The sequence below is a fragment of the Rhinolophus sinicus genome, linkage group LG05, assembly GCF_036562045.2.
Source record: "Rhinolophus sinicus isolate RSC01 linkage group LG05, ASM3656204v1, whole genome shotgun sequence".
NCBI classification, from domain to species: domain Eukaryota; kingdom Metazoa; phylum Chordata; class Mammalia; order Chiroptera; family Rhinolophidae; genus Rhinolophus; species Rhinolophus sinicus.
In genome coordinates this window covers 98,871,464-98,898,143 of record NC_133755.1, presented here as the reverse complement: position 1 = coordinate 98,898,143, position 26,680 = coordinate 98,871,464, and the positions used below count along the sequence as shown (strand labels likewise).

The window sequence follows — 26,680 nt, the reverse complement described above, 5'->3', positions numbered from 1 at the left end:
GCTGCGTGAGGAATTATGTGAAATTCCTCTCCCCGACTAAAGAGTGTAGGCTACTTGAAGGTAAGAATCAGATGTCAGACTTCCAAAGACCTGGAAAAAATGTCTGATTAATGGCGGAAAGCCTACGTGTGGCCTTTTCCAGACCGATGGGCAGGAGTCACAGTCGAGGACAAAGGCAGCAGAGAGGACAGAGCCAGGCCCCAGGCCTACTTTTCCAGCCCCCAGAAACACCACAGGACTTGGCGTCAGGAGTTGGGGAAGTTAACAGCCCATGTTTTCATTTTTGCTTTGACACATCACTTTACCTCTCCCGACTTTCATTTCCTTAGCTGTAAAGTGGGTAGATTTCTAATCTCTAGACCTCTATTCAACTCAGATTTTCAAAAAAAAAATTTTTTGACAATCTAGCAACATCTGTTAAAATGTGTAAAGTGCATACCCTTTCAGCTAACAATTACGCTCCTTGGAGTTTATCATAAAGAACAATTTGCACAGGTGTACAAAGTAAAGTGTACAAGAACATTTAATCCAGCTTGGCTCATCATTGCAAAACATTAGGAACAATTTAAATGTCTGCCAATAGGAAAACAGTTAAATACTTCGATGGTGGTATATGCAAAACTTTGGAATACTACAGCACCAGCAGCAAAGCTAAAATACGCATATACACACTGCGATGGAAGATATCCAAGACACAGTGTAAAGTAAAAACAAGTAAGTAGCAAAGCAATTTATACAGCAAGGGTCCTCTTTTCCTTTTAACAATAATAAATATAAGATGGTGTGCGAAGAGAAAAAACAAATGAATCAGGATACCTTCTAAAATTGGTAATGGCTGGTATCACTTCGAGAGAATCAAGGAAAATGTCACTTTTTAAAAATTCTTTGAATTATTTTAAGCATCCAACACGTATCACTCCTGTCATGAGGTACAAACAAGGCTACCTCATCATCCAAAGCCAGGCCAGTTGCACTCAGAGCCTCAGAGCTCTCAGCATCTTCTCAGTGAAGCATCTTCCAAACCAAGCAGCCAGAGCCCAGCTCGCACCCTCAGCGGCGGGGAAACTACTTCCCGCCTACACAACTGTCCACCGACTGTAGCTCCGACTTTCCACCGCAAGTCGGCAGGCAGCCCTCCTGCTGATCTTCTCCCAGGACGTGGCTGTGGGTGGTGGAAAGAAAGGTGAGTGGGGTGGTCAGGTAGACAGAGTCCTTTCCATCCAGCCGCGCTATCTAGGAATCAGTCTGGAACACGCTGTAATTAGGTGCAACACCTCCTTCCACCCACCACATGATAAACCTAGTCCTTGTGGTTCTTGGAAATAGAAATACCAAATGTCCTCCAATTGAGTCAACTTCTCTGGAATCTAGAAGTTATAGCCTCGATAAGAAAGTCCTTCAAAATAATGATGAGCAAAACAAAAATTTTTTTTTCATATTGCATCTTACTTCTCAGAGTTCAAAGTATTTTATAACACACACACACACACACACACACACACACACACACACACACCATTCGAGCTTCTAAAATACCACATGTAATAGTAAATTACCATTCCTGGCCACTAAATAATACCCAAAAGAAAGTAAATGGACATGCAGAAGTTTCTTCTATGCATTTACTGAGATCTGGCCCGTGATCTCACCATCCCTCATAACTATCCCATGAAGCAGAGGACACACATTTCTCGCCTTGTGTCCTGGGCAGAGTTCTAAAACCAGCCAACTTGCCCTGGACTTCTGTGAGAAGAGACAGAAGCCTGCACCGCGCACTGTACCCTCCCCCGCAGAGCCCAACGCCTCTGCTCCACAGCAAGGCGAGACCAGGGCTGCCACTGTCATCATTGCTAAGACATGTTTTTATTGCTATTTCTGACTCTCTTGCACAACTATCAGCTACACTTTACCCCCCAAATTTCAAGTCTGTGGTAAAGGGTCCTTTTTAAGGAAATCCCAAGTACCTACTTATGACAGTACAGAAACTGCAAATTCTGGCAGAGACGATAATGCACTGGAAGGTTGCAATGGGGGTAGGGATGTCCCTTTCTCACTGGCAGCCCCCGGGAAGAGGGGAGGGCAGGCTCAGTGTGCTGTTTTACCAGCATGACTCAATCGTTTCAACTCTAGAAAAGTTTTAAGAAGGGAACAGCTTTACTTTTTCTCAAAGAATCGAGCTACTTATTTAAAAAGACACACCAGCAATGACTGCCTTCCAAGTTACTCTTAAACAACACAAATGCTCTAAGTATCAGTCTTTCAAAGCATCAGCAGAGGGTGATGAAACTAAAATCCATGATACAGTACACACACAGTCCAGAAACATTTTACTCAGAAAACTAGAACCCACAGGGTTACCAGTAGTACTGAGGGTGCATTTTTATAAACTCGATGATCACATTTATCTGAAACCCCAAAATAAACAAACTTTTCCCATCTGTAGCTCATCTGGCTGTCTGTCCATCGTTCCCCCTCGAGCCAATGCCTACATATAAAACTCGCTATGTCTTACTGAGCAATTCAAAAACTCCATTCAGGCACACCCCACTATGAGGAAAACATGTCCAAAGAAAGGAAATAAACGCCTCAGACTAGTGTCCCCAAAAAACTGAAGAAGGGCCCCAGATGACCAGCACAACCCGGAAAGTGGCACTAGACCAGAGACGCCCAGGGTTAACGTGGCGGGTGGTCCATCCCCCGTGTACCCCACAGGCGGGTACGCTTTCCTCTGGCCTCACCCAGCGGAGCGGGCTCCTGACAGGCTGCCCTGAATGCATTCTCTGCTCTGGCCCAGAGTCATCATTCTAAAACAGAGATCTAACTGTACTGCCCCTCTGCTTCCACACCACCCACAGGCCACCTCTGCCTACAGGACAGGGCTCATCTATCTCCTCAGCAAAACTCCCAGCCGCTCAGGCACCCCCTCATTCTAGCCACCTAGAAAGGACTGGTTTTGACAACAACATACTTTCCCCCCCCTCAGTCTAGTGTAAATCTTACCGCCTCTAAAGCCTTCCCTCTGCTCCCCAGAGAATGTGTGGCACCTAAAAGCAACACCTCCCTGGGTTCTGCAGAGGCTCCCTCCTAAGCACGTGTGGCACTGCCAGGTCTCCTCACTCCCCAGGGGGCGCCCAGGTGGCACACCCACACGCAGAGCTAGAATCAAATGCTCACTCCTTGACCTTGACCAAGTTTCTTAAACAAGCCTCTCGAATAATTTTCTCAATTAAGTCTCAGTTTCTCCATTTGCAAACTGAAATTATAATGGCTAAAGTGAATTGTTATTCAGTTTAAGGTAAATAATTTATGTAGAGTACTTAATACAATGTTTGGAGCTCAGTAAAATCTCAATAAGTGATGGCTATTACAATTATTATTAATATGTAGCAGATACTCATTAAATGTTTCTTAATTAAAGAGACTCTAAGTTTACCACTTCTCTAGGTCTCAGTTTCCTCACTTGTAAAGTGTAGGAGGTGGAGGGGGAAGGGACAGGAGTGGAGGAAGGAGGTTGTACCAACACATAAAAGAATCAGAAAACAATCAAGGGCCGAACTGCGTAATAACAACAGTATATCTGAGAAATTAGAACTGTTTCCTTAACTTGGGAAACGCACGGATCACCACTATAAAGGGAAAGGACTCTCTTGGATCCCTGCCTCCTAAGCTTTGCCTTAAATTATTTTTATTATAATGTTATTTAAGTATGTCTCAACCTAAAAGGAGGTGTGTCCTCCTATGCTGAACTCTTACAAAACTACCAGGGGAAGCAATTTAAAAATCTTTAACATGACAGATGACGAGGATGCAATTTTACACACTTGCGTGGCTGCTCACAATGTATGAAGTACAACACTACCTCGGAGGAGGTCCCTGGCCACGCTGCACGCCTGCACCGCCGTGGGCTCTGACCCCTTCAGCTAGTCATCACTTTTTTCTAACAAACTGCCATGAAACCTTTGTTCATGCAATTTCCAGCCATCATTTGCCCCAAACACGTGATTTCTGCATCAAGTTCACATCTGTTTTTCCCCTTAGCTACAGACAATCAAAGGAGTACTCCATCAAACATAGGCAATAAAACCGCATGGCACTACTCATTTGTAAAGTGCTCGAGATACTACAGAATCTATGATTTTTAAAATTCTTTAAAAGAATATTAACAATGTAATTCTGGTTTTAAAAAATAACTTACAAACTCCCAGAAAAATGTCCTCAAACTCCAGTTTAGGAAACAATGGTTTACAATAAGTGTCTTGTCACGGTATCCAGAAAGATCTTAGCCCTCTTAGACCTCACCATAAGCGCTTTGCATACATCCTCTCTTTAATCCCCAGAATAACCCTATAAAGTAGGCACTACTATAACACATAAGGAAACCAAGGCTTGAAGAAAGCATCCAAGTGATGGAGCAGCATTTGAATTGATTTGAGCGCCCCTGCTCTCCGCTCCTTCAGGACAAGCCCTAAGAGCCTCAGCAGAAGACAACCAGCAACGGACAGCAGGAATCCAGCCAGGTGGGAGCGAGAGACTGAGAGCGGAAAGATGCCATTTTGAAGGAAGAAATGACAAGACTTAGGACTTAGTGACAAGATGAATGGAGAGAAGAAGGTAAATCCATGGACCTGTGAGACAGGAAGAATGTGTCTCTCATCCTGCAGAAATGGAACTAGTGAGAAGACGAGCCAGGTCAGAAGACAAGCCCTCAAACGAAACATGGTGGGTTTAAGACAAAAGGGACGTATTCCAAGTGGGGATGGATATACTCTTTAACAGATCCCAGCTGGAGATATCGAAGTCACAGTCAGAGAAATTATGTTTAAAATGCATAAAAATTATTTCAAAAATATGAAGTCAAAAATGTCCAGCACAGAAGAGACAGAGAACAAACACTCGCAAGAGAAGATCACTGAGTGTGACAGACTTTGTCACTACTAATTTCAATAGATTGGTGCACAGCAGGCGTTGGACTTTAGGAAGCGGCATTGTGATGGCTCAGAAACAGGGGCGGTCTACCCATGACAACACGTAAGGAATGATTCATGCACCAAGCACATGAGTACCCACTAGGTACCAGATACTGTCCTAGTTCAGCCAGAAACGTTAACCTTCGTGCTCTCATGGAGCTTAGGTTCAATCTAGTTGGGGATACAAAGAAAAAGTGAGCGAGTATATACTCTGGAGTCAGGTAGTGATACGTGCTCTACGCGCGAGGATAAAGAATAAAGCAGGATGTAAGAAAGGATGATGGGCAGGGGCAGTATCTGAAATGTCACCTGGTAATCATAGAAAGAACTCGAACTGAACGCTAATAAAAAGGAGGTGACATGATGAAACCAACGTTTGAGCTATAAAGGTTTGAAAGCTTTCAGTTGAAACATCTGCTGCCTATTAGACTAGGCGCTGCACTGGTGCTGGAGAGATGACAGTAACACATACATATTGGAAGGTATTCGAGAACCAGCGCACACTGAGGGGAAAACTGCTGACATCAAACACAGGGGAAGCACAGAGGGGCAGGCAAGGGTCCTGCAGAGGAAGACAAAACAACTTCACCACCAGATGATCGCTACTTCTGAAGGCACTTTCAACTTTAATATTTTCTGACTGTATCAGAAAAGCATAGATGCGGGAGCAGTGACATGCTTAAGGGAAAAGAAAGAAGCAGAGGGAAATTTGTATCAAACTCAGCAACATCCATTCCACAGATAAACAGCTGTTTATGAAGCAGGACCTACTGGAGGCCCAGCTCTGGGTTCACAAAAGTGAGCAAAAACACGTGGGCACCTGAAGTCAGACGGTCTCTGTTAATACCCATCCCAAAGGGATCGAGCTGGAGGAGGTGAGGGGAGTAGGTGAACGGGAAAGGGATGGTGAGACTATGACCCAACCGGGCCCGACTAAAGATGAGTGTTCTAAACCTCCCTCTGGAACAGCAGCACTGAGAAGCTGTCACAGGCGGAACCACTGCGGAGGACGGTGGTGCAGGTTCAGCGGGAGGTTAGATTCGGTAGGTAACCATCAGGTTTGGTACATGTCGTGCTCACTCCCCCCCACAGTCCCCTCATCCATATTAACATCATCTGTCTCCCCCCAAAGCTGTGACTAGCTTATAGGAATCACCCCTTCCTTCATCTCTCTGTTCCCAACAACTAGCAGATAATAGAGGGTCAATCAATGTTTGACTGAGACCAGTTTTAATAACATGCGTAAAACGGGGAGGGGCTAAATAACTGAGGGTATTGGGGGGGGGGGTGAGGCCAGATTCCTGGCAGGTAGGACAGAGCTGTTATAGTTGGTGGACACACGTACAAAGGGACGATCGGTGACTGCATCTAACCAGGTGGACAGCCTGAAAGTCACCTCAGTTCTGAGTCTCAATTTGTAAAATGAGGGGGTTGGAGCAAATCAGAGGTTGCAGATGTTTCAGAGGAGGAAAGGAGATACTTTTCATTATGCTGAAGCCCTAGAGAATGTGTGTATCTTTGCTATTGAGGTAGGGGGTAAAGGACACCCCCTTTGGCTGTGCTTCCAAACAAATTACAGCTGGTATGGCCACCACCACAAGGACTTTGGAGGGTTGTCAGCAAGAGAGAGCGACTGGTGATGTGGCAGGTAAGCCGACAGAGGTTGTGGGAGGGGACGAGGACAGCAGTGAGCAGTGTTGATAAGTTAGACAGATCTCAAAAGGTGAAACAACGGATGGCCCAAGGAAAGGCTGTAACTGTGAATAAACTATCTGTGCTTTCAAGGTGGTTGTTTGTATCTGGCTTGTACACACTCACGCTGCCATGCACACAATAAGTCAGAATCAGATTTCATACCACCTTAAAAACTATAAAACTAATTTAAGAACTGTAGGAGAAAATAATTACCCATAAGCAAGACCACCTTTAGCCTTTGAACAGTGTGTTATTTACGGTATTTTACAGAGTGCTATCAGACCATGTTTTGAGCTCCTGAGAAGTTTCAATTTAGGATCAGTAGAAATACCTGACATTTCCAAAACCCATAATTCCCATACCAAGTTGAATTCCCCAACATTACAGGAAAACCCACAACCTTTGCAGAAGGGAATGAAAAGCCAATCCAAAGGAAATTTTCCAGTTCTACAAAAGAAAAACAAACAAACAAAAACACCACAGAGCACTGAAACACTCCTAGTTGAACAACTTTTCACTCAATCTTTAATAACTTCATTCTGAAGCCCTTGAATAGTATTAAATTACATATTTTATATTTCTGGTGATAGCAACCTAAAACTTATTACAATTTAAGGCAGTAAGTGAGATTATGACTTTTATGTCAAATTTAAGGACGCTCAAGTCCAGCCAAAACCATGTGTTTGAAAATGCCTGCAAAATAATAAAGGCCTGAGGGAACTAGATGAATTTTCTGCCTCTGAGCTAAATAAACTCTGGGGTAGAGGGGGTGGGGGGGTTGCAAAGAACCCAGTGAGGATAATCCCCAGGATTACATAAAGCAAACCATCCAATCAATTCCACATGAACCAAGGAAAGTTAATCCAAGAAGAATAACAACACTTTAAATCTTGAGAAAAACACAGAGTTCTGCTTTTAAAAACACTGTCAGCGATGGAGAACGTCTCAGGTCATTCTAACAAGCCAGAACAATTGATTCGTGTTTCTGTGACAATGTCTTGACTTTGTGTTAAGTAAAGGACACTAACTGTATCTGCGTTCCCAGCTCAGGCCTTCAGCTCCTCTCCACTCCCAGAAGCCTCCCTACTTCCTGCACACCTTTGGATTCTGGCACACCGACTTCCTGCACACCCCTGGATTTGAGCTACTTTCTCCCTTCAGGGTTACGCCAGCTAAGTCCCTGAGACAAGCTCGAAGGTTAAAAGTTTGCAGTCCCCGACCCTCCATTAGAGCACAGTCAGCATGAGTGGCTTGACAAGTTCACCCCCGGCATATGATCGATTTGTGTAAACAACTCTGAAGAAGTAACGCATCACTGCTTAGGACAGAAGTCAGCAGGCTGACAGCGGGGCTGCGGGAGCGGCGGCTGCAAGGCTGGCCCGCCGGGCAGAGCCTCCGCTGACATTCACCGCGGCTGCTTCCACACAACAGGTCCACGCGGGCAGGGCCCAAGCGGCGGGCACCTGGGCACCTGCCCACAGCTCTGCAGGCGCTGCTCTCCTCCTGCACCCCACCCCCAACCTCGCGGCCGCTCCTGGGGCCAAGGTAGGCCGGCCAAGCTACAGCTCTGGCGAGCCCTACTCACCCGCGATAAGGCCCGGAGCACATTCCTCGCAAGATGCCGAGATAGTGCGGCTCCCTCGCGCACTGCCTACCTCCTCCCGGCCCTGCCCTGGCCAAATACGAGACACTCCTCGCCTAGTGGCCGGGGAATGTGGGGTGAGGGGACTGGCCCCGGGAGCGGGATGCCGTGCTCGGTCCTTCCAGCAGGAAACAGCCCGAGCCACCTGGCTCCCTACCTGACCCGGCACAAGCGCCAGGTATTAGTACCTAGACGTGTTACCTAAACTCCTTGGCCAGATGAGAATGTTTCCCCAAATCGCGCAAGCTCTAGGTGACGACTTGGAAAACATCAAGTCGTTTGTATAAAATGAAAAAGAAACTTTTACCAGCGGAGGGGGGTGGGGTAAAAGTAGAAAGAAGGAAAGAAGCAGGTGAATGCAGGTAGAGGTGGTTCCTGTGGGACCTGCTGGCCGGGTCTGGAGAAGGAAAAGGGGACAAGTGGAGAGGGAAGGGGACAAGTGGAGAGGGAAGGGGACAAGTGGAGAGGGGTGCGGAGGGGACAAGGGCTGGCCAGGCTCCGCGGCGCTCCCCCAGGGCGGCGCTCAGGTGAGGCGGGCTCACCTCGGGCAGCTCGCGGAGCTGGTTGGCGTCCAGCAGTAGCTCCTCAAGGCTGCGGGAGTAGCGGTAAATCTCCTCTGGGACACAGACCAGCGAGCAGTGGCGCTTGTCGATGGTCTCCACATGACGGTTGCACCGCCACAGGGGGATGCACTGGAACATCGCCGCCCCGCCGCCGGGTCCTGAGCCGCGGAGACACGGGCTCCTAGCCCGCTCCGCCCGGCGGCTCCGCTCCGCCAGCTGCCCACTCCGCGCTCGTTGGCTCCCGTGCTCTCTCGCTGCTCGCGCGGAGCTTCGCGGTCCGAAACGCTCCCAGGAACCTCGGGCGGGAGCCAAAGCCTCGTCCCAGCGCCCCCGCCCGCCAACCGGTGCGTCCCCTCCCACCCTCCAGTCTAGCTGCTGTCGCCGCTGCTACTGCCGCGCAGAGCTTCCTACTCGCTGCCGCCGCGCGACTGAGCATGCGCGCCAGTGAGCGCGCGCCGAGGGCGTTTCCCGGCCCGGGGATGCTCCGCTCCGGGTTTTCCTAGCGACCTGGATCCGGAGAGGGGCGAGGAACCTGTGGGCCCAGTGCTCGCTGTCCCCCAACTCAAATTGGGACTTAAGGAGCATCGGTCCCTCTGAGGAAGCCAGACTCGATAGGAGACTGGCACAAAGATCAGGCTGAGGAGAGGCGGTCTGAGGGGTGCAGAACAACGGTGATTTTTAGTTTTACTTAACTCTCCTCTCCTTGCTCCCCTTCCCCAAAACAACTTTCTCTTCCGGGGTCAGGCAGGACCGCCCCGGAGCGTACCTTGTGCGCAGTGGGCGCTCCGAGCAACGGGATGCGGGGTGCTTTTGAGGAGTCTCCACCGCCCTGGCTCTGCTTCCTCGGCCAGTGGTGTCCCCACCGTTCACAGAAGCGCCCGGAGTGTGAGCCCCGCACCGCGGCCGGGCCCCTGCCTTGGCTTCTGGTCCTCGGGCACCGCCTGCAGGCTCTGTAACCTGGGAACACATCTTCAGTAATCATTGTTTATATATCTAATTAAAGGAAATCCTCCTCCCCATACCACCAAAAGCATAGGAGTCAGAGAATCTGAGATTTCCCATATGTGTGGATGCACCCCCTCCGGAGCCCAAACGTAAAAATGAGCTGGTAAATGGGAGCTTCTGCGCCTGGCCAGATATTTGGCCCCTGGCGAGTAGTCTGGGCTGGTGTGGAGGCATAAATGGGGGAGGTGGGGCAGGTCGCGCAGAGCCTGCCTGGTGAGCGCCCTCCATCCGCCTCCTGCTGTCGGCACCGACACCCAGTCCCTTGAAAAGGGTAGATTGCAAACCAAGAAGGAGTAGCTGGGAAGACCCTGGAAGGAATGTTCTCTCGACCCGGTTCATACCCAAGGACTAAGGCCAGAACCCTGAATTGCTCCCCTTCTCCTGTAACTCTTTGTGTCTCACTGTCTCGGAATAAGCAAACCGGTTCCTTCCAAAAGGGCTGCCGACCAGATCAAAGCCAGTCACATTGCTGGATTATTTCTCCGGGTCTACTCTTACTCCCCTCCAGGCTGCCCCTAGTCCTCACACTTTCCCCTTCAAGTGTATTCAAACACCAGATTCCACCTGTGGCCTCTGCCACCCCCATTCCACTCCACCCCACCCCCTGCCAGCTGCCAAAGCTAAAATCTGGAGCCACAGAATCCACGTTTCTTTACAAGACAGAAAGCTGAGCATGCTCAGTGGCCAAATTAAATTTTGGTCTGAAGCTAGTGTACACAAGGCATACAGAGGATGCCAAAAAGTGTATACACATTTTAAGAAAGAAAAAAACTATTAAAATTGTAATACTCAATATATACCGATAACAAAAGATGAATTCACGTCACATTTGACTTCTGCAATGACAAGAGGTGCTCAAAGTGGTTACCATCAGCATCCAGACCCTTCTGATTACAGAGAACTACTGCTTGAGCATAGATAACATCTCTTAAAAATGTACATACAGTTTTTTTTGGCACCCTGGGTATGTGGCTCCACAGACTCCTCTTAGTTCCAACTGTGCACAGGACAGTTTCCCTGGGGTGAGTGAGCGAGGGACTCGTCATCATTTCAACTCTACTAGGAAGGCTCCTTTCTTCCCCGTCAGTGAGGGTGGATCTGAGTACCACTGCCTTGTCCTTTTCATTTCTACTCCAGCATTATCACCTTAACTCTAAACCCAGGCGATCCCTAAGCTCCACTGACCTACCCACTTTGCCCTCTCTTTTGTTTGTTCTGTTGTGATTCCTACATTCTCAAGAAAGGCTACCTGGACTTTGAACTTGAGCCGCTCTTCCTTCAGTCTTGCATTCCAGAAACCCATTTTGTGCCACCTTAGTGGAAAACTGGGGTTCCTGACTGAGAGACTGAATCTGCCATGGTAAGCAAGTCACTGTCTTTACAAGTTTTCCAACTGCTTTAACAAAAATTAAAATAAAGAAGGCCCGGCTCCCTCATCTTAATCTGTTGATTTCCAGAGGGTTATCACACTAGATTATTTTAATAAACACCAAATGTGTTTTAAAGATGTGACTGATCTGTGTAAAAATTCAAACCTCCGTAAGCATTCCCTGTATGCCTCTCCATGGTGCTTACACTTCCTTGTGTTATGATTATTTTTGTATTACCTTAATCCCAAGGAGACTGTGACCTCTTGGACAACAGAAACTTGCTTTCTCGATTCCTGCAACTACCACACCACAGTGCCTTCTGCACACGAAAGGACCAGCAAACTTGTGTTGATTTCAAGGGAAATCAGTGGCAGAATTCTTAACTTTCGTTGTTTCCAAGAATCTGCCAAGACTGAAACATTAACTGGTAAGAGAGACAAAAATGAAAACACCTTATCAACTGGAAATTAGGGAATGAATTCTTTATCCTCCTAAAGAATTTTAAGTTTTCCCTGTTGATATAATTTCTAGTTTCTTTCCCATATACAAATGAGTTTGACACTAAACATAAACAAAATTTAAAAGACCGTCTAAATCAATTTCTTTTTGGAGTAATGCAATTCATTCATTTTCGGTGTGAACCATTTTTCACAACTTTTGGAATTAGAGAGGTCTGGCTTTGGACTTTGGCTCTGCCACCTACAGCTCTGTAGAATTGGATGAGTTACTTAACTTTTATAAGCCTCAATTTCACCATCTTAAGTGAGAAAAGTGGTCCATGGCTTGTTACCAAGATTAAATGAGATAATGTTAATAAAGTGCTTAGCAGAGTGTCAGGCACACATCAGTTCAATCAGTAGATCACTATTCACTGTGTCAGCCAGCCTTCTGGATGACCCCAACCATTCCCGTCTCCTGACGTCTCCTGATTGGTCTACGTAATCAACTTCTATCTTTCTCTCTCAGCTCAGAACCAAAGTCACCACCTTAAATATCTTTGATTTCTTGTTACTGTTAAAATTCTATCTTCCATCCTCTGTTTTTTATTTGGAACATTTAGCCCATTTACATTTAATATAATTATTGATATGATTGGATTAAGTCTACTATTTTATTATTTGTTTTGTTTGTACTATTTTATTTTTGTCCCTCTGTTTTCCTTTCCCACCATCTTTTGAGTAAATAAATATGTTTTATAATCCCATTTTGTCTATTGGCTAGTTGTAGTCATTCTTCTAGGGATTATAATATGCATCCTTAAATTTTCAGTTTATTTAGGGTAAATATACCGATTCATGTAAAATATCATAAGACCCTTTTAATTATCCAGGTCCAATTTGCCACCTCTCTGGTCCTTTATGTTATAGTTTTTATATGTATTGCATTTACATATGTTGTAAACTCCACAACAACATTTAATAATTTTTCTTTAAACATTCATATGTATTCGAAAGAAATAAGGTAAAAAAAAAAATAGCATTTTATATTACTCACATATTCACTATTTCCAGTGTTCTTCATTCCTACCTGATTTCATTTCTTTTCACCTTTCAGGAAAGATGCGTTGGCAGCAATTCTCTTACTTTAATCTGAGGTGTCCTTATCTCATCTTAATTCTTTAAGGACATTTTCAGTGGATATAGAATTCTAGGTTGACAATATATTCTTTCAGAACTCTAAAAATGATCCATTTTCTTCTGATTTCCATTGTTTCTTATGAGACATCAGCAATACTCAACTTGGTACTAACGTGTATATAATGTGTCATTTTTTCTGTCTTCTTTCAATATTTTCTCTTTGTTTTTTTATATCTTGATTGGAGTTTACTGAATCTTGACTAAAAACATAACTCCCCAAATTTAGGATATTTTTAGCCTCAAAATTGATTCCCCAAATTTTTTTGCCCCATTTTCCCTTTGATACTCCAGTTTTACAGATGTTAGACTTTTTTATATTGTTCCACTGATAATTGAAGTTGTGCTCTTCCCTCATTGTTTGCTTCTCTTTTTTCTTCAAATTGGATAATATACAGAGGGTGCCCAATAAATGTATACACATTTTAAGAAAGGAAAAAAACTATTAAAATTACACTGATGGTAACCACTTTGAGCACCTCTTGTAATTGCAGAAGTCAAACATGCCTTGTTATCTTTTGTTACCATTGTATATTAAGTATTACAATTTTAATAGTTTTTTTCCTTTCTTAAAATGTGTATACATTTTTTGGCACCCTCTGTATATCAATCTAGATTCAAATTTACTGGTTCTTTCTTCTACCATCTCAAGATACTATTAAGATTCTATCATCTCAAGATACTATGAAATACAACTTTAGATAGTGTATTTTTTAGCTATAGAATTTCCATTTGATTCTTTTTTATTATGTAGTTTCTTTGCTGGGATTTCCTATTTGTTCATTGAGTATATATGTTCCATTACATACCTGGTCATAGTTATAATAGCTGACTTTAAACCCCTTGTATGCTAATGCCAACACCTGGGTCATCTCAGAGTTAGTCCCCTTGAGTGCCTTTTCTTTTCAACGTGGGTCTGTCTTTTCATATGCCTAGTAACTTTGAATTACATCCTGGACATTATGAGTGATAGAATCTCTGGATTCTATTACATTCTTCCAAAGAGTGTTAATTTTTTGTTTTATTTTAGTTTAGTGTTCAGTCAGCTTGAATGAAATCAGACTCCAAATTCTTGTGTCTTAGTCCAATCAGGCTGCTATAACAAAAATACCATATACTGGGTGACCTACAAACAATAGAAATTTATTTCTCACCGTTCCGGATGCTGGGAGGTCCAAAATTAAGGCATCTGTAAATTTGGTGTCAGGTGAGGACCCACCTCCTTGTTCATAGATGATGGTCTTCACTGTGTCCTCACATATTAGAAAGGAACAAGAGGTCTCTTCAATAAGGGCAATAATTCCATTCACCACTTTCTCAAGGCCTTACCTCCAAATACCATCACTTAGGGATTACATTTAAACATATAAATTTGGGGTAGAGGACACAGATATTCAGTCTATAGCATCTTATTTTCTCTGTGGTGGAGGGCAGCTGAAATTTTGTTTTCAATTATTTCATTCTTTACTGAGCTGCGTGGGAGCTGAACTGTACATGCATAATTAAGGGATCAGCCAAAGATATGGATAAAGTTTATATGCAAAATTTGGAGTTTGCACTCTCACTCAACCCCTTCTAAGGTTTCCTCCTCTCACTTTCCAGTTACCGTGGTCACCCCAACTCTGATCTTTGGTTGCTCAAGACAGTCAGACTTCTCTAAACATTAGCTGATTAATTTATACATTAAATTTTATCTGTTCTACGTAGTGGAGAAAAGTGGCTATGCTTGTCAAAGCCATAAAAACAGAAAACTCACCCACTGTTATTCCTTCTTTGCAAGCATAGACTCTCTTCAGTTTCTGCTTGCTTTTTAGTCACTCTCCAATAGCTTCAGATAGTTTTTCATTTTTGTTTTTTATTTTAATTTCACCCAGCATTATAATCGTTATCTGTGGGAAGGTTGGTAACTAGTCAGTCATTGCTGAAAGAAAAAACACTTTGCCCTGCTTTTTATTAATCATAATCATTTATTCAGCTCCACAGATTGTAATAGGATGTGAGCAATCCAAAATTTCACTTTACAAAGATTTTAATCTACTCCATTCAGAGAAGTTACAAATGAGCAATTTGAGTTTCATCTGCTTTTCTGTTTTTCTCAATCTCCTAATAGATGTGTGAATGATGAGTCAAATATTGAACAACATTTTGCCTCGGTGGAAATGAGCCAAACACTATTTCTCATGTGGGGGTGGTGTAAAGAATTTATCATTTTGCATTGAATTTTTGCCTCTCCCACTATGAGGGATGAGCTCTTGGGTGAATCATATTAACTCCAATATTCATTTTCTTTATTTCTACAAAAAAGATGAAAACTGTCACCCTCAAAAAGCTGTAGAAAAAAATTGTGGATTAATGTAGTGGCAAGATCTTTCTGTACTGCAAAAAACTACACATTAGGCGTTAGCCATTGTCAGTACTCCTTTCTCAGTTAACAGTTAACCAGCCAGAAGAAAGCCTACCCTGTGAGAGCTTTGTTTGGATAAACAATACATAAATTATCGGGTTGAAAGAAATGAGACTGTAAAGCATCTGAATATCAGAGGGACCCAATCAAAACTAGCACTTGCCACTGAACCTGTCTTTTTCCAGGCCTCTGCCTATGTTTTACACTCTCCTTCTCCAAACAAACAGAAATACATGGGTTCAAGCCCAGAGGAGGCTCACAAGCAGCGTTTCCTCAGGTTGTGACAATGCTTTACATTTGTGTGGTGATTTATAGTTTAAAAGAACCATGAACATACATCATCTCAATTTATCAAAATGTGTTTTTTAGTCATTTAAATAAATACATGCTTTATTTATTCTCCACCTTGATCCATAAAGGATTTATGAAAATCATATAGACCAGCTTTTTCTTGTAACACTCTCATTTTATAGTTATGCTTCCTATGATATAAATTAAATCAATATGGACACTTAGTCTTCCCTGAAGGCTAAGACCTATTTCATGAAAATAAGAGAAAATGACATATCAGCAGAACTGTTCTCCTTCTAATAATGAGCCGTGCCATCCAGACAATTCAGATACCATTGCTATATAATAAAAAGTATGTTGATCAGTTAACTAAAATCAAGCTAAAAGACATCATGATTCTGCAGTTAAATTTGCACCATTGCTACAATTGGTACAAACTTGGCTAGAAAAATAACACCTTTTAAGACCTGCCAAAATAACATGAAGTTATTGAAAAAGTTTTTTTTTAAATTTCAGCTGTTTTGATGTATAATGGACATAAAATTATAAGATATTTAAAATGTACATCATGGTGATTATACTGAGTTCATTGAGAGCTTTTATCATGAATGAATGTCAAATTTTGTCAGATGTTTTTTTCTGCGTCTACATATTGAGATGACTATATGATTTTTTATCTTCATTTTGTCATTGATCGACTTGCAGATGTTGAACCATCCTTGCATCCCTGGAGTAAATCCCACTTAATTATAGTATATGGTCCTTTTAATGTATTGTTGAATTTGGTTTGCTAATATTTTGTTGAGGATTTTTACGTCTAAGTTCACCAGGGTTACGTAATTTTATTTTCTTGTGGTGTCCTTGTCTGGTTTTGGTATCAGGGTAATAAGTTTGGTAAGGATTGGAATTCATTCTTTTTTTAAATGTTTGGTGAAATTCATCAGTGAAGCCATCTGGTCCTAGACTTTCATTTGCTGAGAGGTTTTTAAATACTGCTTCAATCTCCTTACTAGTAATTGGTCTGTTCAGACATTCTACCTCTTCATGATTCAGTCTTGGTAGATTGTACGTTTCTAGGAATTTATTCATTTCTTCTAGGATGTCCAATTTGTTGACACATAATTGTTCATAGCAGTCTTCCCCCCTCCTCTGAGCTTCCTGGATCTGGATGTCTATTTCCTTCCCCAGGTTAAGGAATTTTTCAGCCATTATTTTTCCAAATAAGTTTGCTGCTCATTCTCTCTCTTTTCTCCTGGGAACCCTATAATGTGAAACTTAGTCCACTTGTTGTTTTCCCATAAGTCCCTTAAGCTAGCTTCATTTTATTTTCTTTTTGTTCCACTAATTGGATGAATTCTACTGCCCTGTCTTCAATTTCTCCGATCTTTTTTTCCACTTCATCTGGTCTTCTGTTGAACCCCTCTATTGAATTTTTCAATTTAGTTATTATATTTTTAAGCTCTGTGCTTTCTTTTTGGCACTTTCTAATATTTTCTCTCTTTGTTGAAATTCTTGTGTTGTCATGTATTGTCTAAGCATATTTCTAACTATTATTTTGAACACTATCAAGTTTATCACTTATCTCCATTTCATTAAGGTTTATTTCTGGAGTTTTTAGATAAAACAGCCACCTCTCCCAGTGTTGATGAAGTGGCCTCATGTAAGAGATTAACCTTATTGTTCAGCCTGGCCTGAACTCTTAGTTGTCTCTCAAACCTTTGTGATAGTTCAAGTTGCCTTCTTTGTTCTTAGTAGCTCCAATAATTGAGGGTGTGCCAGATTTATTTTAATGTGGGCATTTTCTGATTCACCCAATGTGTAGGAGTCACTCACCTAGTTTCTGGATTTCTTTCAAAGGAAATTTCTCAGTGTGTAGCCATAGATTTAGTGTTTCTGGAAGAGAAGATAAGTTCAGGAGACTCCTATATTGCCATCTTACACCAGAACTCTGATACAATTTTCCTAAAGAAAAGAAAGAAAAGTTCCAGGAGACAATTATAATAAAATTTTTGAGCACCAGATAGCTTATTTTTCATTTCCCAATTATATTACTAATAAAATCATAAAAAGATAAGATACATACATGTATATATATATATATATATATATATATATATATATATATATATATATATTCATACACACACACACACATTCAAAAGTACAATACTTAGATTTTATTCAGTTGTGTTTCTTTACTTCAGGGACACACAGAGGTCTCCTCAATTCTGATTTATTCTCTTTTCCATTATTTGATCAGCTAACCAATCTTTTGTTCCTATTTTTTCTTACAAAACACAAGGGAGAAATGTTTTCAAAAAGCATCAATTTGTTGTAAAAGTTTTATTTTCTTAGTATGTGAGTAACTTGTAAACAAATACATTTGTTGTTATTAATTCTACTAGTACCTTAAAATAGATAAAAATTAAAGTGTTTGGGTAGAAATGTCAGTATCCTACATTATTCTAAATACATCTTTAGGGTACGCTAAATCAATTTATAGGAAGATAACACTACAAGTATGTCCTGCTTTAAGAAAATCAAGCATGAAGATACCTAATCTTATAGCAAATTTCAAAGGGGAGATGATTTCTGCTATCTCAGGATTTGTTGCTTTACCAAAAGGATTTACTGCAGGGTTTAAATGGATCATTATTTTAATGCATTGAAATTGATTTTTATTTACCAAAAAAATTGTTTCATACAATTTTGTAGGTATGCATCTAATATACAAAGACTAACTTTCATATTAGTCTTGAATGTGATATTATGTTGTTTGAGAACAGTTGTGCAGACAAACACCTATGAAGACACTACTCTGAAAGTCTTAAGCCAATTAGAACATGAACCCTCACCAGACAGTTTAAGTTTCTCTTAGACACACTATGTAACAAGAATTGGAAAATCATATTAAAGTCACTACTTGCTAAAATCCACATACACATAAAACATTAGAAAAGCTCATTTTACCAGCTTATTTCAGATTTTTAAATTTCTTCAGTGATATAGAAAATAGGAAACTTCACATTTATACGCAAAAACTCAAAGCAATTCTCTTCCAGACCACAAAGTACAATTATTAATAAAAGCCACTGAATTAGGAATTCAGTGAGTCTCAGACCTGCTTTTCAACAAAATAACACAGGGCATCATAAGATTGACCTCTTCCGTGCCTCAGTTTCTCATCTCTAACCAGAGCAAATGGGATAAAAAAAGTATGCATATATAAGGTCTCTGATAACTCTAAAAGGGCTTTGATTCTTCTTCCTCAAAATGTTCTGCTCATTATAACTTTTAGCAAAAGTAAATGGCCCAATGTCCATTATAAATAAAGGATCCTATCAGGTTTTCATTTTTGTAAACAGTTTTCTTCATGATTTACAACCAGTGCACCTCGATTTTTCCATTTTCACATTTTCCCCTTTCCAATGTAACTGTCATCGTTAAATCTATTTGCCTCAGAATATTTACCTATCCATAGCCCCTAATATTCCTTTCTTTATCTGTTCATCTGGCTTCTCATTTCTTTGTACCATACTGAGAAAGAACACTTCAAAAGCAGAACTTGATAAGTTTAATAGAGTGATTGGCAATCATAGATAATCCAATAATTAAATAATGTCTCTAATAAAATAGACTCTCAGTAAGTCATAGAAATGGAAGAACACAGAATGTCAAATCATCATTTTTAGATCTACCTTTTTAATCTCCAAGCAGGTAGTATTTATATAAAATACATGTTTTAATATTTATGCAATAAATATTTTATATTTGTGCTACTTATTTAGTATTTATGATATAAATACTAAAATATATATGATATAACTAGTAAAACATTTGTATTATTATATAAATACTAAAATATATATGATATAACTAAAATATATATGATAAAACATTTTACTAGTTATATCATATATATTTTAGTATTTATATAATCCTTTTTATAAACCTGAAAGGATACAAATATCAAATTTCATCTATGCCGTTCCCCCTTGGGAGGCTAATGCAACTAGGCAGCGCCATGGCTAAGGGCAGCCAGCAGGAAAAAGGGGAGAGAGGAGCCAGGATCATCCAGAGACAGAACACTTCACTCTGGGGAGGTGGCTGGAGTACACTGTGACTTAGTTGGGAATAATAAACAAGCTGTCCTTCAAATGTGGGCTGGGAATAGTATTTGTATTTCACCACGACTACATACCTGGTGTTTGGCTCCCCCTGAAGAAGGAAGTTGTGTGTGTCTGTGTGTGTGTGTCTGTGTGTCTGTGTGTGTGTGTCTGTGTGTGTGTGTGTGTCTATACACCAAAGAGGACAGAAAGTGTCCTAAGGAGAGAGCCAAAGGGGAAATGGTTTTAAGAAGTAAACCAACTCAGATGAAAAGTGTAATTATGCATAGAGTGGAAACTGAAAGATACAGATGGTGTGATAATTTGCAAGACTATGCAAAAGAAGTCATTGTTATTATTTTTACCTCACGGATTATGTTGAAGCTCTATTACTAGTATAGCCAGTTACTCTGCTAAGCAATCTTTGTGTTCCCAATAAGTCCCTTATATAAACACAGGACTAACTTCTATGCAAGTAATGAAATATGATTGGACTTATCACAACCCCAAGGCTAGCTTTGTTAGGACTGTTTAAACCATGTGGTAGGCAGACTAATATGGCCCCAATCATCTCCACCTCCTGATCTTCATGTTCTTGTATTATTTTCCTCTCTTGATTTATTGGTTTGCTTCTAGTAGTAAAAGTACAGCAAAATTCATGTGATTTCACTTTCGAAGTTGGATTATAAAATGACCGTGGTTTCCATCTTGTGTGCCGTCTCTTGGATTGCTAGCTCTGGAGGAAACCAGCTGCCGTGGCCTGTGACAGTCCTGTGGAAAGAGCCACATGAGTAAGCTTGGAAGCAACTCTCCTGAAGTACGTCAGTCATGTAAGTGAAGTGGGAAGCAGATGATCACCCCATTGAGCCTCGAGATGACTTCCACTCCCGCTGAGATCCTGACTGCCACCTCATGAGAGACCGAGCCAGAACTACCTAGTAAACTGTTCCTGGATCCTTGAACCACAGAAACTTTGAGACAATAAAAGTGTGTTGTTTAAAGCTGCTACGTCTGGGGTAATTTGTTGCCCAGTAATAGATCTCTAATGCAAACCATAATAGGTAACAGGTAACAGCTGAAATGCTATGCAGAAGAGCCAGCATCAAGGTAGTGAGGGGATTGAACAGGAGAGAGATGCTCACTGAGGACCTGTGTGGTGCTAGGCAGCAGGCCAGGCACCTCACAGACACACCTTAAGTCATTCCCATTACACTGTCAAACTGGCACGGTTATTCCCATGTTACACTTGAGTAACCTCAGGTTCAGAAGGGTTATCAGGGGTGTCCAAACTCCAGCCCGCGATCCATTGTTAATTGGCCCACAGCAAATTCCAAAAATATATTTAGTTTACTTAAATAAACCAGGTGAGGCAATACGTACTTCACCTTGAGTGAGTGGCCCGGCTGTTTGTGTATTTTACCGCATATGGCTCTTGGTGAAAACTGTTGAAAAAAGTTTGGACACCCTGGGTTAAATAATTTGCCCAACTTTATACCACTAGTAAGTAGCAAACGCCAGATTTTGAACTCTGGATAGCATATACTATACAGAGGGTGCCAAAAAATGTATACACATTTTAATAAAGGAAGCCTGTATTAAAATTGTATTAATAATTCTCACTCTATACCAATAACAAATGATGACTACAAGTCACGTTTGACTTCTGCAATTACAAGAGGAGCTCAAAGTGGTTACCCTCAGCATCAGCATCCAGACACTTCTGATTATGGCGAACTACTGCTTGAGCAATGTTGACCAAAGTGTCCACTTGTTATACATTTTTTGGCACCATGGTATATATATAAAGGTCCTGCTTCTGTTACAACCCTAATTGCAATGGGAATGGAGAACAAATATAAGACTTCATACCACTTGTAATGAGTGAAAATGTACCCAGATGAACCTTTCAGACACATACCTAACATTTTATGTGATAAGAGCTAAAGTAGGGTATGAGCAGAGTGCTGTAGGAACATAAAGAAAGCAACTACTTGTAGTGTGGAAAAGGGATGGAGAGAAAACCTCACAGAGGGGTTACATTAGAAATGAACAGCACAGTTGTTCTGTTCCCCCTAGGAGGGCCTGGGCTCTAGAATCAAACTGACGTGGATCCAGACCAGTTAGTGTCTCTGACCTGGACAAGTTGCCTCTTGCTGCCATTGTTTCATTATCTGTACTGATTAAATGAGGCAATGCATGTAAATTGCTTGGCAGACAGTCAGGTATATAGTAAACACTTAATGCCCTGTTTCCCCCAAAATAAGACCTAGCCGGACAATCAGCTCTAATGCGTCTTTTGGAGCAAAATTTAATAGAAGACCCAGTGTTATATTATACTATGTAAGACTCAGTCCTATATAATAGTAAAATAAGACCGGGTCTTATATTAATTTTTGCTCCAAAAGACTCATTTGAGCTAATTGTCCGGCTAGGTCTTATTTTGCTCACTATTAATAATATTGTTATTGTTTTTCTTCAAAATTGACTTTCCTTTAGTAATTGTGTAATTATTAGTACTCCCTTTTATGCTCATTAGTCACTGTTATTTTTCTTAAGGAAGGAAAATACATTTCCCTACGCTAATTGGGCAAGACTTGAAGGAAGCTTGAAACACGGAATATGAGAAAAGGAAAAGGGGGGTTAAAAAATGTGTGTGTTTGTGAGGTAATGATTGTGCTCACACAATCAAATGAACATCTCTGTGAGCAGAGGCAGAGAGGGAGGCTGGCATGTGGACTCTGTATAGGGAGCAAAGACTGCATTTTATTACCTTCATTCTGTCATAACAGCATCAGGTTCACAGTCATTCAGTCAATCTATAAAGCACTCACTCTTCCATTCAGCAAATCCTGACCAAAACCTATTATGTTTCCATGAGGGTAGCATTGTAGAGCTTATATTCTAATAAGGCAAGACAGGCAATCTACACATGATATACAAAATAAAACTACACACGTAAAGTATGAATACATTTGGAATGTGTTAACTGCTGGGGAGATGTTAAAGCAGGAAAATGGGCTGGGAAGACGAAGGAAGGTGTTTTAGCTAAGGTGATTGGGAAAGGCTTGGAAGAAGGAGGGGCAAGATGCTGGAGCTGACAGCAGCGCATCCCATTTGAGTGCTCCCATGGCCAGAGCCTGCCACACACTCACTCATGTCTTGAATTGAGGGAGAGACAAGGAATGAGAAGACTTGGTGTTAGTGTCAGAGTGCCTGATAAATTAACTTTGAAAATGTGAAGACTATGATCTCTTTTGCCAGCTGCTCCCATTGGTGGATCATTTTTGCAGTAAACAGCCACATTGCCATGACGAACATCTTTGACAGACACATTCTTGACCCACACTGACCCCAGGAAGAGCTTCACTCAAAGCTTCATGGTGCATTTCAACAGTACTTTCAGTTGTAACATTGACTGGAGCCAAGGTGACCACCATGCCAGGTTTGAGAACACCAGTTTCCACTCAGCCCACAGGGACAGGACTAGTACCACCAATTTTGTAGATATCCTGGAGGGGCAGACGCAAAGGCTTGTCAGTTGGTCGAGTCGGTGGCAGGATGCAATCCAGAGCTTCAAGCAGTGTGGTTTCACTGGCACTGCCATCTTTGCCGATTACTTTCCATCCCTTGAAACAAGGCATGTTAGCACTTGGCTTCCACATGTTGTCACCATTCCAACCAGAAATTGGCACAAATGTTACCATGTCAGGGGTTGTAGCCAATTTCCTTAATGTAGTTCCTGACTTCCTCAACAATTTCCTCATATCTCTTCTGGCTGTAAGGTGATTCAGTGGAATCCATTTTGTTAACACCAACAATTAGTTGTTTCACACCCAGTGAGTAAGCCAGAAGGGCATGCTCACGGGTCTGCCCATTCTTGGAGACACCTGCTTCACATTCACCAACCCCAGCAGCAACGATCAGGACAGCACAGTCAGCCTGAGATATGCCTGTAATCTTGTTTTTGATAAAGTCTCAGTGTCCTGGGGCATCGATCATCATCACATAATACTTGCTGGTCTCGAATTTCCACAGAGAGATACAAATAGCGATACCACGCTCATGTTCAGCTTTTAGTTGATCCAAGACCCAGGCAGACTTGAAGGAACCCTTTCCATCTCAGCAGACTCCTTCTCAAATTTTTCAACAGTTCTTTTGCCGATCCCACATTTGTAGATCAGATGACCAGTAGTGGTAGACTTGCCAGATCTACGTGTCCAATGACAACGATGTTGATGTGTGTCTTTTCCTTTCCCATTTCGGGTTAGATTTAGTGGTGGTTTTCACTACCCCTGTGTTCTGGCAGCCAATCCATTGCAAAAAAGCTCTTCAAATAGGTTCTCTATCCCTTGCTTTCTCTCTTGCCTTCTGGTACCCCGATGATGCAAATGTTCTTATGCTTAATGTCCCAGAGGTCTCTTAAACTATCCTCATTTTTTATGGATTCTTTTTTTCTTTTTGCTGTTTTGATTGGGTGTTTTCTGCTACCTTGTTTTCTGAATTGTTGATTTGATCCATTGCTTCATCTGGTCTTCTGGTGATTCCTTCTAGTGCAGTCTTCATTTCAGTTATTATATTCTTCACTTCTGACTTTTTTTTATTATGGTTTCTATGTCCTTTTGTAGGCTTGCTATCTCTGTTGAAGTTCTCACTAAGTTTCTTGAGTATCCTTATAACCATTGTTTTGAACTCTGTCTCTGGTATATTGCTTGCCTCCATTTCATTTAGTTCTTTTACTGGAGTTTTCTCCTATTCTTTCATTTGGGATGTATTTCATTGTCTCCTCGTTTTTGCTGCCTCTCTCTGTTTCTGTGTATTAGGTAAATCTGCTATGTCTCCCAGACTTGGCTGGGTGGCCTTATGTAGTAGGTGCCCTGTGGGTCTGTGGCACATTCTTCCTGGTCACCTGCTCCAGGTGCTCTAGCAGTGTCCCTTGTGTGGGTTGTGTGTACCCACCTGTTATAGTTGAGCCTGGATTGCTATTGGCACATTAGTGAGTGAAATTGACCCTCAGGCTGACTGGCTGTGGGATTTGGCCACATCCACAGCTTACAGGCTGCTGTGCAGGAGGCTTACCCCATTGAGTGGGATTTGCTCCAGCAGGCTCTGGTGCCTGTTGAAACCGTCCTTTGGGTGTGTCGATTGTGGGGCTAATTGGGCGGTGCTCTGCTGTGGTCTGGGCCAACCTCCAAGTATGTTGATTCTGGCGCCTCTTGGGAGGGGCTTTGGTGCACGCCCAGGTCACCCATTGCCTGTGACTAGCCAGGGACTACCTGGTGGAAGCTACAAAGTGATCCACAGTTGTTCATTGCCTGTGCTAAACCTGGCAGTGCATGGGAGAAGCCACGCTGCAAACCGAGGTTGGCTGCCACCAGTGCAGGGCCTGGGGTAACTCCATAAAAAGCCAGGACACCCCAAAGCCTGCTGCCACCTGCCAGCTCCCTTAAGGTTCAGACACTGATAATGAATGCCTTGTGCAGTTCCTGAGTTGGGTGAGGCAGGGTCTCAGGGAGTCACTAGAGTGGGAAAAGTTGTGGTCACCAGGTTAATGTAGACTCTGGTTTGGTGCCAGTGCTGAGCCTGGAGCTACTCAGCAAAAGTCTCAGAGCACACTGAGGCCATTTGCCGCCTGCCTGCGGACTCCTGATAGTTTCCCAAAAGAGTGCAATGTGGGCAGGGGAAGGCTGATCTCTGAGAGAAAGAGCCTCCAGCATTGGGGAACTTGTGTGATCCCAGTGAATCAGCAAGGCAGAGCTTCAGAGCTCACCAGACCAATCAGATTCAGATTTGTCCATGTAGGGGCGGGCTCAATTCAGGAACTATGGTGCCTGCCTGCCGGCTGCATAGGAGGAAGACCACGCAGAGGGAATATGCCGACTGACCTCCAATCCTCACCTTGAAGCCATTACACCTCAGTCTGCTCCCTGCATGCATCTGACGCCCCAGAGTCACCATGCCTCCACCAGAGCCCAAGGTGAGTGCCTGCAAGTGAGTGAGTCTGTGCACGGACCCTTTAAGAGAACATCAGTGTTTCCCACAGCCTTCCATCCCACCCTGATGGTCAAAATCACCACTGTTTTTCACAGCCGTATGTTGTGAAGGCTCCTCTTCCCAGCAGCTGTACTCCAGGCTGGGGAGACTGGTTTGCAGCTGGGGTCCCTTGCTCCTCTGGAGGGAACCGCCACAGCTGAGATATCATTCCTGATTCTCAACCGCCACATGGAGGTTTGAGACCAGTCCATTTCGCATCTCTATCCTTCCCACCAGTTTCAACATGGCTTCTTCTTTTATCTTTTATAAAACTTCTTTTCAACCAGACTTCAGATGATTCTCCAGGTTGATTGTTCCATAATTTAGTTGTAATTTTAATGTGTTCACAGAAGGAAGCAGGTACAGTGTTTATCAATCCACCATCTTGGATCTCCTCTATGTCCTCATATTTCTAACGAACTATAATTCTACAAAGCTGTACATTTTGCAATGTGTATACAGGCAGCCAAAAGAAGCTGTAAGACATCTTACTCAAACATTTGCACACCGAGTCAATGATTCTTAGTGAAAACAATCTACATCTGGTGAAACACAGCAGTGTCCTCTTCTGGGCTGATTAAACATCTGCTATTCCTGGCTCACCTAGAGCAATGATCTGCTTAAAAGCTGTCACATCCACTTCCCTTTGTGCCCTGTGTTAGAGCAATTTATAGAGTGATGGGAAATTTCAGTTCTTTCTTCCTCCTCTTGCTCAGGGAACCTGTTGACAATTATAGCCTTTACGTGACAAGATCCTTTTGACACAGCAAGTTGGTGGCAGTTGCCTCCAGGAGGGTTCTGCTGTTTTAGGAAGAGGCTGACAGTTATCTGCTTTGATTTCCACAGGCTACTACTTTTGTTGTGAAAACTTTTCCAGGACTTTTGAGGGGGGTGTTTATTTCTTCTTGTACCGTGGTGACAATTTTCTTTTCTCACCATGGGTGCTGCTGCATGTAATTAAGCTCTGCTCCAA

At 42.4% G+C, this 26,680-nt stretch overlaps 1 protein-coding gene and 1 long non-coding RNA gene across 2 annotated transcripts in view; one reads left to right on the top strand and one right to left on the bottom strand.

Annotated features, from left to right (window-relative positions):
• Window positions 1–9,845, bottom strand: part of LRRC1 (leucine rich repeat containing 1) — a 113,995-nt gene extending 104,150 nt beyond the window's left edge. Inside the window, exon 1 of the mRNA XM_019734770.2 lies at window positions 8,847–9,845. Within this exon, the coding sequence (XP_019590329.1) occupies window positions 8,847–9,005 (159 nt within the window). The 5' untranslated portion in view covers window positions 9,006–9,845. The remainder of the gene's footprint in view (window positions 1–8,846) is intronic.
• Window positions 9,846–9,852: 7 nt separating this feature from the next.
• On the top strand, window positions 9,853–20,683 carry LOC109448956 (uncharacterized). The gene is made up of 3 exons (XR_012496638.1): window positions 9,853–11,232; window positions 11,492–11,669; window positions 20,412–20,683. It is a non-coding gene; the product is annotated as an uncharacterized LOC109448956 (long non-coding RNA).
• Window positions 20,684–26,680: the final 5,997 nt, after the last annotated feature.